Source organism: Cnephaeus nilssonii (genome assembly GCF_951640355.1).
Source record: "Cnephaeus nilssonii genome assembly, chromosome: 5".
NCBI lineage: Eukaryota > Metazoa > Chordata > Mammalia > Chiroptera > Vespertilionidae > Cnephaeus > Cnephaeus nilssonii.
Genome location: NC_137076.1, coordinates 15094970 through 15107601, shown reverse-complemented (window position 1 = coordinate 15107601; position 12632 = coordinate 15094970). Strand labels below are relative to the sequence as shown.

Below are 12632 nucleotides of genomic sequence, written 5' to 3'. Positions count from 1 at the left end.
TTGTTATTTCTCTCTCTCCCTCTCTCTTCCTCTCTGATATCAATCTTACCTAATAATAGAGAAACATGTAAATTGACCGTACCTTTGCTATGCCCACAGCCAATCAGAGTGAGTATGCAAATCAACCCAACAAAGATGGAGGTTAATTTGCATACATACCTGGGTCCCGGGAACCTCCTCGGCACCCAGGTCACTCTCAGTTGGCCATCAGAGAAAGGGGCCGAGCCTGCGATTGGAGGGGCAGGGCAGGGGGGGGGAGGGGGGCGCTTCCCAAGCCTAAAGCCTGGGGCTTGGGAAGGGGCCGAGCCTGCGACCAAATGCAGACCATCTGGAAGTCAGCACTGGGTTGCCCAGCTGCAGCCTGTCAACCCAGCACTGACTGCCCAGGTGGCTAAGACCCAGAAAGTGAGTCAGGGTCTAATCTGCAGCCTCAGTGGAAGCTGTTGATGAGTGTACTTACCTCTCTCTTTCTCTCCCTCTTTCTTTCTGATCTTCCCTAGCAGCCAGGCTTTTCTTTCTCTTCCCGCCTCGGAGGGGGCTGCTGTTAAGCCCTGCCTCTTTGATCAGGCCCAGAGATAGGTCTGGAGATGCTGACTGGCATAGGAACCAACCAATCAGAACCAAAGGTGCGTGCTGTGGGGAACAAATGGCTGCCTAGGAGGCGGAGCTTTTGACGCTGACTGGCATAGGAACCCACCAATCAGAGCCAAAGGTGGGTGCTATGGGGAGCCAATGGCTGTCTAGGAGGCGGAGCTTTTGACGCTGACTGGCATAGGAACTGACCAATGAGAACCAAAGGTGGGTGCTGTGGGGAGCCAATGGCTATCTAGGAGGTGGAGCTTTTGACACTGGCATTGAAACCAACCAATGAGAACCAAATCTGGGTGCTGTGGTTAGCCAATGTCTGCCTAGGAGGTGAAGCTTTTGATGCTGACATAGAAACGGACCAATCAAAACCAAATTGGCACCGAAACCGGTTTGGCTCAGTGGATAGAGCGTCGGTCTGCGGACTGGAAGGTCCCAGGTTTGATTCCGGTCAAGGGCATGTACATTGGTTGTGGGCACATCCCCCGTTGGGGGGTATGCAGGAGGCAGCTGGTCGATGTCTCTCTCTCATCGATGTTTCTAGCTCTCTATCCCTCTCTCTTCCTCTCTGTGAAAAATCAATAAAATATATTTAAAAAAAAACACAAAACAACAACAACAAAAAAAACAAATTGGCCAGCAGAGGAGGGCAGTTAGGGGTGATCAGGTTGGCAGGCAGAAGCAGTTAGGGGCAATCAGGCAGGCAGGCAGGTGAACAGTTAGGAGCCAGTGGTCCCAGATTGTGAGAGGGATGTCTGACTGCCGGTTTAGGCCCGATCCCTGGGATTAGGCCTAAAACGGCAGTCGGACATCCCGCAAGGGGTCCCCAATTGGAAAAGGGTGCAGGCTGAGTTGAGGAAATCCCCCCTCCGTGCACGAATTTCGTGCACCGGGCCTCTAGTCCTATATAATAAAGAGGCAATATGAAAACTGACCCTCGCACAAGATGGCCACCCCTATGTGGTCAAAGATGGCCGCCCCATGTGGTCAAAGATGGCCACCACAAGACTGCTGGCAGGGAAGGGCAGTTGGGGGCGAGTGGGCCTGCAGAGGAGGAAGGGCACTTGGGGAGGACCAGGCTTGCAGGGGAGGGCAGTTAGGGCAACCAGGCAGGCAGGGGAGGGCAGTTGAGGGGGGGCCAGGCCTGCAGGGAAAGATAGTTGGGGGGAACCAGGCCTTCAGGGGAGGACAGTTGGGGGCAACCAGGCTGGCAGGGGAGGGCAGTTGGGGGCAATCGAGCAGGCAGGGGAGCAGTTAGGCATTGATCAGGCTTGCAGGGGAGTGGTTAGAGGGTGAACAGGCTGGCAGGCAGAAGCAGTTAGGGGCAATCAGGCAGGCAGGCAGGCAGGAGAGCAGTTGGGAGCCAGCAGTCCTGGATTGTGAGAGGGATGTCCCAGATTGGAGAGGGTGCAGGCCTGCTGAGGGATCTCAGCACATGAATTTGAAAAGGGCCTCTAGTAAAAATATATTTAAAAGACAAAAGCTGTGGCACATTTATACCATGGAATACTATGCAGCAGTAAAAAAAAAATCTCTTACCCTTTGAGAGAGCATGGAGGGACCTGGAAAGTATCATGCTAAGTGAAATAAATCAGTTGGAGAAAGACAAGTATCACATGATCTCACTCATGTGGAATCTAAGTAATAAAATAAACTGTTGAATGGAGTAGATCCAAAGACATGGAAGAATGGGACAGAGAGCAGAATCTCGGAGGGAAGGTGGGGGAGGATGGGTGGGTGGGTGGGAGGTAATCAACCAAAGACCATATATCCGTATATGATCACCCATGGACACAGACAATAGGGTGGTTAAGGTCTGGGGTGGAGTGTGGGGGCAGGCTGGAAGGGGTCAATAGGGGGAAAAGGGGGACATATGTAAATACTTTAAAGAATAAAGAATTATTTAAAACTAGAGGCCCGGTGCAAGAAATTCGTGCATGGTAGGGTCCCTAGGCCTGGCAGGCGATCAGGGCCGATCTGTGGGGTGACCCCCCCCACCCCCGCCTCTGCTGGCACCCGCCTTGGCTGGCCTAGTGCCGCCCACTTGCCTGTGTTGAGCATCTGTCCCCTGGTGGTCAGTGCGTGTCATAGTGACCGGTTCCACAGGTCGTTCCACCGTTCGGTAGATTTGCATATTAGGCTTTTATTATATAGGATAATAAATAAATTCAAAACATAAAAAAAGACAGGTAGAAGTGTTATCAGGGATGTAGAGAAATTGGAAACCTCATACATTGCTGATGGGAATGGAAAATGCTGAAGGTACTTTGGAAAACAATCTGGCAGTTCCTCACATGTTAAACATGGAATTACCATATGACCCGGCCATCTACTCCCAGGTATATACCCCAAAGAAATGAAAACATATGTCCACACAAAAAAATTTCATACAAATGTTTATACCAGTATTATGAATAGCCAAAATAGAAACAATCCAAATGTTGGTGAACTGATTAATGGACAAACAAAAGGTGATATATCCTGCAATAGAATATTATTTGATGAGACCAAGGAAGGACTACATGCTACAACATGGATGAACTGTGGAAACATTCTAAGTGAAATTATTTAGTCACAAAAGATGACATATGATTCTTTTTGTCTAGAATATCCAATTCAAAGAAACAGAAAATACATTAATATATTCCAGAAGTTGGGGTTGGGGGCAATAGGAAATGACTGCTAATGGGTATGAGATTACCTTTTTGGATGAATATGTTCTAAAATTAGATTGTGGTGATGTTTGCAAAATTCTCTAATGTAGAAATGTTTGAATTTTATACTGATGGTTTAGCAAACTATATCTCAATTTTTAAAAAGCATTTCTGAACCTCCAAGTCTTTTAGGTAACTTTATGGAGTTAGCAAAATCAGATGCCAAAGGAAAAAGACTTAAAAGCCTAGTTTATTTCCCTAGACTCCCATTCTTCCTTTCAGGCTGCCCAATCTAAAATCTTTACCTAGATATTTATGTGTTTTGTCCAGCTTTTCCAGTTGTCCTAGGTTGCAGGGTTTCTCAGAATTTCTGCTATACCACCTGAAACCTCATAGGCTTAAGCTCATTTATGGCTTTAACATCTGTATTTAGATTTATATCTCTAGTCTAGCAGTTCTTAAATTTTATAACCTAAGGAGCCCTTTGCATTCTTTAATGTTATTTGAGTTTTCGGTTATATTGTATAAATCTATCAATAATTACCATATCAGAAGTTAAAACAAAATTAAAATTTTTTTATTGATTTGCTATAAACCGTATTTGTTGTTCCATTTATTTTATGTACTCATTAGCTGATTCTTATATGTGCCCTGACTGGTGGTCAAACGCACAACTTGGCATATTGGGACAACATTCAAACCAACTGAGCTACCCAGGGCAAAACAAAACTTTTAATGTTTTTAAATTTCTTTTAAAATAACAATAGGAGAAATAACAAATGAACCCTTGTGCACTGTTAGTAAGAATGTAAATGACACAGCCACTATGGAAAACAGTATGGATGTTCCTCAAAAAATTAAAAATAGAACTACCATGATCCAATTCCACTTCTCAATATTTATACAAAGAAAAAGAAAGCGCTAACTCAAAAAGATATATGTACCTCCATATTCATTATAGCATTATTTATAATAACCAAGATATAGAAACAACCTAAGTTCCCATTGATGGATAAATAGATAAAGAAAATTCACACACACAATAGAATTATTTAGCCATAAAAAAGAATGGTATCTTGCCATTTGCAACAACATGGTTGGACGTGCCCTGACCAGGGATTGAACTCGCAACCTAGGCATGTGCCTAAATAAGAATCGACTCTGCATCCTTTTGGTGTACGGGTTGAATCTCCAATCAACTGAGTGACCTGACCAGGACACAAAATTACATTTTTATATATTATGTGTCCCAATGCATAAACTAAATTCTTTTAAATGCATTTGTCTCTTAAGTTATATATATAAAAAAATAAGATTTATAATTATAAGTCAAAATTACAGTAACATGCTAGCTTTTAGACTAATAGTTTTTTTCTTTAAATATGCAGTCTTTTAAATCATGTAGAAAACAAAAGGTACAATTGCAAACCATTGTTACAATGTACTTATTTTATTTTGCTTATTTTTAATTGACTTTTAGAAAAAGTGTGTGTCGGGGAGAGAATCGATGTGAGAGAGAAGCATCAAACCCACCACCTTTTTGTGTAAATGATGATGCTCCAACCAACTGAGCCATACCGGCCAGGGCAATAGTACTGATTTTGTAATAGCTCATGCATTTCTCCTTATTGAGATCTTTTTCTCTGCATGGCTTCGTGTTACTATCTAGCATTCTTTCATTTCATCCTTTTAGGGCATGTCCATTGATGATAAACTTCCTCAGCTTTTGTTTACCTGGAAATGTCTTAAATTTCTTCCTCACTTTTGACAGAATGTTTTGCCAGATAAAATTTTTGAGTTTTTTTCTTTAGCACTTTGGATGTATCAGTAAACTACCTTCTGGCCTCCAAAGTTTCTGATGAGCTGTCTGCTGATAATCTTACCAAGGATCCCTTGATGTGATGATTTGCTTCTCTCTTGCTGCTTTCAAGATCCTTTGTTTGTGGCTTTTGAAAATTAGATTATAGTGTATCTTGGGATGGGTTTCAATAAATTCACATTACTTAGAGTTTGTTAAGCTTCTTGAATACTGTCTTTCACCAAATTTGGGAAGTTGTCAGCCATTATTTCTTCAAATATCCTCTCTGCCTCTTTCTTCTCCTTCTGGTCTCCCATGATGCAGATGTTTGCTGGCTGTTATTCCATAGGTCTCTTAGACTCCCTTTTCTTCAATCTTTTTTCTTTCTGTTCCTCAGAATTAATAATTTCCATTGTCCTATCTACAAGTTCACTAATTCTTTCTTCTGCCTGCTCAAATTGGCCTTTGAATTTGTGTAGTGAAATATTTTTTGATCCTCACTCAAGGATATGTTTAGAGAGGAAGGAAGAGAGAGAGAGAGAGACATGAAAGTGAGAGAGAAACATCTATCGGTGGCCTCCCATATGTGGTCTGACTGGAAATCAACCCCATAACCTAGGTATGTGCCTGGACTGGACACTCCAACCAACTGAACCACCTGGCCAGGGATGTCTAGTGAATTTTGTTTTTTTCAGTTAATGTACTTTACAGCTCCAGAATTTCTTTTTGGTTACTTTTTAGTTTCTCCTTATTGATAGTTCCATTTTTTCATACATTGTTTTTTTATGTTCTCCTTCTTTTAGTTCTTTAAGCATTTTCAAGATGGTTGTTTTAAAGTCTTTGGCTAATATATCTGCCATCAGATCTTTTTCAGTAACAGTTTCTGTTTATTTAATTTTTCCTCTGCATGGGCCATACTTTCCTGTTATTTTTGTGTGTGCCTTGTGATTTTTTATTGAAAATGACATTTAATGCAATTACTCTGGAAATCAGATTCTCCCCTTTTCCCAGGGTTTGCTCTTTTGTTTTTTTGTTACTGTTTTTTATATATATATTTTAATTGACTTTTTACAGAGAGGAAGGGAGAGAGATAGAGAGTTAGAAACATCGATGAGAGGCCGAAACCGGTTTGGCTCAGTGGATAGAGCGTCGACCTGCGGACTGAAGGGTCCCAGGTTCGATTCCGGTCAAGGGCATGTACCTTGGTTGCGGGCACATCCCCAGTAGGGGGAGTGCAAGAGGCAGCTGATCGATGTTTCTCTCTCATCGATGTTTCTAACTCTCTATCCCTCTCTCTCTTCCTCTCTGTAAAAAATCAATAAAATATATTAAAAAAAAAAAAAAAAAAGAAACATCGATGAGAGAGAAACATCGATCAGCTGCCTCCTGCACACCCTCCACCGGGGACATGCCCGCAACCAAGGTACATGCATGCCCTTGACTGGAATCGAACCTGGGACCCTTCAGTCCGAAGGCCGACGCTCTATCCACTGAGCTAAACTAGTTAGGGCTGTTATTGTTTTTTGATTGAAGGATGTGTCTATGCTGTGGCTCAACCAGCAGTGTAAATTTAAGGTCTTTTCTGAGCCTTCAGCATGGGGTAACTTTCTAGGTTTCCCCTATAGATGTAGTTTTTAAAGATATATATATTTAAATTGATTTCAAAGAGAGGAAGGAAGGAGAGATAGAAACATCGATGAGAGAGAAACATCCATTGGCTGCCTCCTGCATGCCCCTTACAGGGGATGGAGCTCACAGGCATGCGACCTAACCAAGAATCCAACCGTGACCTCTTGGTTCATAGGTCGACACTCAACCACTGAGCCATACCGGCTGGGCGATGCAGTCGTTTTTTAATATCTTAGTCTTTATTGTCTGACTCCTAATAGAGGAAAAGGACAAAAATGACTGGGGGCAGGAAGGAATGGCATTTGCCTGTTAAATCCCCTGATATAATCACTTCGCCTGGACCGGGAAGTGCAGTGACAATGGCCAACAGCCTCTGTCTGCATTCAAAAGCAGCAATCGACAATCAGCACAGATCCCAATATTTGTTAGGGTCTGAGAGCAGGGTATGGGGAGCTGTTACTGTGCTAATTGCTGGTATTAACTGTAATTTACCTCCAAGTTTTCCCTTGTAAGTTGCAAGCCTTCAGCAGACTCCAGAGTTCTAGATTATGCCAGTGTAGTTGTTATCTAGGTGGGGAGACAGATTCCTAGTGCTTCCTACTCAGCTATCTCCCCAGAATTCTGTCTGTCTGACCTATTGTTGCCCTGGTAAACTTCTCAGACCTCAGACCTCCACTTCCTGCTGCCCACACTCACTCCTGGCATTTGTTCCTTGAAAGCTTCGGAACATCACTACTCACCTGTGAAGACTCCCCTCTCTGGACATCAGTTTATCAAGGCTTTCTGTATCTGCTGGTCTTTGATAGTTCCACATATGTGTGTGATTTTTATACTATTTTGTGGTGTTATCATGGGAATGGAGGTTTTCTGTATTTTTTTATATCCTGAACTGAAAATAACCTCCTAATATTGATTCTTAATCCTCTTCAATCTGTTTTTGTAGGTCCTTGCCAGAGTAATCTTCAGTCATTTACTTAACCCTGGTCCAGCCACAATCTAGGCCTTTGCTCATGCTCTACCTGGATCCTTTTACCCTTCTTTGCTGACTGAATTATCTGCTAATTCTTTCATCATGCCTTTTCCTGAGGCATAATGTTCACTTCTCCCTCCAGAGAATAACTGTCTTATACTTCTCTGTTCTCACAACATTTTGCTTATCCTCATTTATGATAATGTATTGAGAGCATTTGCTTTATATGTCTGTCTCCTGGTTCTAATTTGAGTTCCATGAATATTTGATGGTCTCAAAGTAATTTTCTAATTTTATGAGACTAGAAACAATGGCGCATAACTAGTGGGCATTAGGTGTGTTCTATGAACAAATTGAGACACCCATAAAAGGAAAGGGTATCTCAGATTTTCAGCAGATACTTACTTTCTGCTTGACCTTTGCCATTGTATTCAGAGCTAGGGATACCAAGCCAAGCAAGCATAGTCCTGCTTTCAAGGAATCATTAATTTATTGCTTTATGCACTGGTTTAATATACAGTACATTTAATATTTATGTGTTAATATTGTGATTTGTCGTATATCCTGACCCCTCCTTAGAACATAGTTTTATTATCATTTATGAAGTGAGAAGAATAGACCAGATGACCTGGAACACTTACCATTATTGACTATTGTTAGGTTTTTAAGCTCCTTGATAGCAGGAATCATGTCTTTCACTTCTACTGTAAGCTTACATAGGGCAAAGTATAGTGAATCACATTCAGTGGTTGGTTAGCAAATTTTAAAGAAAGAGGTAATATCTGTGAATACTTCAAATGAATTTGATTCTATTTTTCACTCCACTGATCTTGTTTTGTCCCTTTTCTGTACTTCATAATATCTGTATTTCCTTGATGTAGATCATTCTCAACTTTTGTGTATAGCTTTTAAGATACATACATATGCAGGGTGGGGCAAAAGTAGGTTGTGAGTATGTGAAACAGTTTATTGTTGTGTTATTATTTATTAATTATTGTATTATTTTCCATATGAACGACTGTAAACCTGCTTTTGCCCCACCCTGTATATATATATATTTTTTTTCTGGAACCTGTCTTTCTTTTTTTTAATTTTTAATTTTAATTTTAATTTTTTTCTGTATTGATTAAGATATTACATATGTGTCCTTATCCCCCCATTGCTTCCCCAACCCCCACCCCCACTCATGCCCTCACCCCCCTAGTGTCTGTGTCCATTGGTTATGCTTATATGCATGCATACAAGTCCTTTGGTTGATCGCTCTCCCTCCCCCCCACCCTCCCCTGTCTTCCCTCTGAAGTTTAATGGTCTGATCGATGCTTCTCTGTCTCTGGATCTGTTTATTTTCATCAGTTTATGTTGTTTATTATTACATTTATTATTTTATTTTATTTCTTTTAACAACCCCAAGAAAAAGGTAGTCATTTATATCCATTTTTTCAACTAAGGAAACTCATAGCTGAACAGCAGTAGAGTCAGACTCAGTCCCAAGTCACCTGGCCTCAGATCCAGTGTACTCCCTGTCTGTCTCCTCATCTGTGACATGAGGGCTTCTTCCAGATCTACTAGTAAGTGCCTGTGATACTCACCTATTAACACAGTGTCTCAGGGGTTTTTGGGAAGTCACAGAAATTTGCTAACTTTCACGTAATTGGTAAGATCATGGGGAGTCTCCGAGGACTGGTGAGAAGGTTGAGCATCACGTTGGGAAATAGACAGGAGCCAGGGTAGCTTCTAGAGTTCCAGAAACAGGGACCTGAAGAGGTATTGCCATGGAGGGAGCAAGTGATTTTCAGTCTCTACTCAAGACTCAGAGCAAGGGAGGAGTGTTCTGTTGGCATGGTTTGAATCCTCTGTGTCCTTTGGTTAGTGCAGTGACATTTTGGGTTATAACTGGGGAGATTGCTCCTGGCATCTGCTAAGTATCAATCTGCTAAGTATCTTATATTATCAGCCCCCAATAACAAAGAATTAGCCAGTCCTACTTGTCAATAGTGCTAGAAGCCTGGATTTGATTAGGGGAAGGCACCTTGATTAATAGTCCCACCAGACTGTCATATTGGAGGCAGGAGGAAACTAAATCTCTTCCCCCAAAAGGTGGACTAGATGCTAAATGGCCAAAAGCGGCACACACACACACAAAAGTGCTACAGACTGGGGCAGTACTTCCAATCTTGGAATGCGAAGATGAATTACATGTTTGTAAATGTAGAACTTGCGGTGGCTCAGGAAAAAAGAACATTCATAAAATGTTTGAAATCTGAATTTAGGCTCTAACCAGATTCTAGGTGATTATTAATGTTTAAAGGGGATCATTGAAATTAAATGTAAATTTTCATGTAGAGTAACCTATAAAGAATGTATAGTATGTACCTATTTAATTCAGTGGTAATTTAGGTTTTTCGTTTGTTTGTTTATTTTTAAGTATGTTTTTATTGACTTCAGAGAGAAAGGAAGAGGGAGAGAGAAAAACATTAGTGATGAGAGAGACTCATTGATTGGCTGCCTCCTGCACTCCGCACACTGGGGACTGAGCCCACAACCCGGGCCTGTGCCCTGATGGGGAATCCAACCGTGACCTCCTGGTTCATAGGTCGATGCTCAACCACTGAGCCACGCCTGCAGGATGATAATTTAGCTTTTTGATGGGAATTGTGAACAAAATCCTAGAATGAACCACACTCAGAATTAAACTGTCACTTAATAACTGAATTAAACTAAAGTACTTCTCAGAGAACTCCTAGTTTAAAATGGAACAGCCTGTTCTCTTGAACTGTTGAAGTCAGACATGACTAGAACATAATTATATTCTCTAAATGGAAAAAAAAAATTCTTCAAACTGGTTTAAGCCAGCATTTAATTTTATTTGGATCCATGGACAATTTACCATGACTGTTTGCCAATTACTTAGTTATAGTAAAAATGTTTCACATTATAACTGATTGTAGGGTGATATTTTGCAAAGGACCCTTTCGCTTGTTAGCAACTTTGGATGTTGCTGGTACATAAAAATGTGAGGATGGTGATCTGTGGGATATGTGGTCTATGTTAGAATTTTTCTAACAGCTCACCTTATTCTTAGCCTAAACAGTAATTAGTGTAGTAGGAGATTGACTCAGCCCCAAATTTTCCTTCCTTCCTTCTAATTTTATTCACACTCAAATGAGCCATATGCATGTGTGCTTATTTTGTGTTTGTATTTTGTAATGCCTTTGCTGTACCAGACCTGTTTACTACCCAGTGGAAGGGTAGAAATGACTGCTGCGTCTCCAGCTGTGCACTGAGCAAGCCTCTCTCTGCCTGGTCATTAGTCTCGGGGCTCCACTCTCATCTCAGTAGGTGTCATTTCAGGTGAACCACTGTCTCCCAGAGAAGATTGTGGTGTACCGGGATGGAGTGTCTGACGGCCAGCTAAAGACAGTTGCCAATTATGAGATTCCTCAGCTGCAGAAGTGTTTTGAGGCTTTTGAGAATTATCAGCCCAAGATGGTGGTATTTGTAGTTCAGAAGAAAATCAGCACCAATCTGTACCTGGCTGCTACCGAGCACTTTGCAACTCCCTCCCCTGGGACTGTGGTAGATCATACAATCACAGGCTGTGAGTGGTAAGTGGACAAAACATGACATTTCGGCAAGAATATATTGCAGAAGTTATCCATTCCCTGGGTATTGAATGGGTAGGTTGCCGGGGGAGATGTGGAATGGAATCCTCAGAGATTTTACTATTAAAAAAATAAAGATTTAATGGGGATGTAAAGTACAGCATAGGAAATGTAGTCAATAATAGTATAGTAACTATGTATGGGGCCAGGTGAATACTGGAAATATCAGGGGGAACACTTTGTAAAGTATATGACTAACTACTATGCTGCACATCTGAAACTAATACAAAATAATATTGAATGTAAATTGTAATTAGAAAAAACTATTAGAAAAAAAACCAAACCAACAATAAAGTTTTTACCTCTTAGGTGTAAACTGTAGAACATAAATTATTTTCTTAAGATCATGTATGCTTTGGGAAAAAGGGGGACATACCAGTATGTAATATTTTCGACAAAAAGATTTTTATTTTTTAAAAAAAGATCATGCATGCTAAATGTTCTGCACACCGAGTGTTAGTTTCTACCACGATTCTTGAATAGCCTATTGAGTTGGGAAACCCAATTTCTAACTATGGTTTGGTCCCTGTGTGTCCTTCAGCCAGTTATTTGACCTCTCTGTGCCTTAGGTGAGGGAGCTAAAATGATCACCCAAGATCTTTTTTATCTCTATTTGGTCAAATCCAACCATATCATTCCTTTGATTTTTTTCCTTACTAGGGTGGACTTCTACCTTCTTGCCCATCATGTCCGTCAGGGTTGTGGCATTCCTACACATTATGTGTGTGTTCTCAACACTGCAAACCTGAGCCCCGATCATATGCAGAGGTGAGCTGACCAGTAACTTACTCTTTCTCACTATGACTGGCTAGCTAAGGTAAAGTCACTGTCCAACCCCAATAATATTTACCCCTTGAGTTTCTTTATGTCTTTCATGATAATGGTAACTTTTTGAGGAGTGGTTGGTAATCCTATTGTTCATTAAATTTACTTGGAGAGATTAAAAAATACTGATGCCCAGGCTTCACCCCTAAGCAGTCTGAGGCATTTATGTCTTTTAAAACTGCTCTTTGATGATTAATGAGATGCAGCTAATTGATATCCCAAACCCTTAAGCTCAGATTATATAAATATTTTGCTGGAGTACTTACTCTTCTGCAGCCTGTTGAGGGGGCGGGGGGAAATCTCCTTGTTTTTCTTGTTTTGATATAAAAACAGGGGCACCTAACATGAGGGAATTCATCCATGTCCTCTTGACTTACAAATGGTGGAAATAGAAACAATTCCACTTAAAATAATGATTCCCAGCCCTGGCTGGGTAGCTCAGTTGGTTAGAACCGTGGTTGGCAAACTGCGGCTCTCGAGCCACATGCAGCTCTTTGGTCCCTTGAGTG

The 12632-nt window shown here is 41.3% G+C and overlaps 1 protein-coding gene across 1 annotated transcript in view; it reads left to right on the top strand.

Moving 5' to 3' along the window:
• PIWIL2 (piwi like RNA-mediated gene silencing 2) overlaps positions 1-12632 on the top strand; it is a gene marked incomplete at its 3' end in the record, with an annotated part of 70046 nt that overhangs the window by 56798 nt on the left and 616 nt on the right. Inside the window, exons 20-21 of the mRNA XM_079772679.1 lie at positions 10988-11241; positions 11959-12066. Of these exons, the coding sequence (XP_079628805.1) occupies positions 10988-11241; positions 11959-12066 (362 nt within the window). The remainder of the gene's footprint in view (positions 1-10987; positions 11242-11958; positions 12067-12632) is intronic.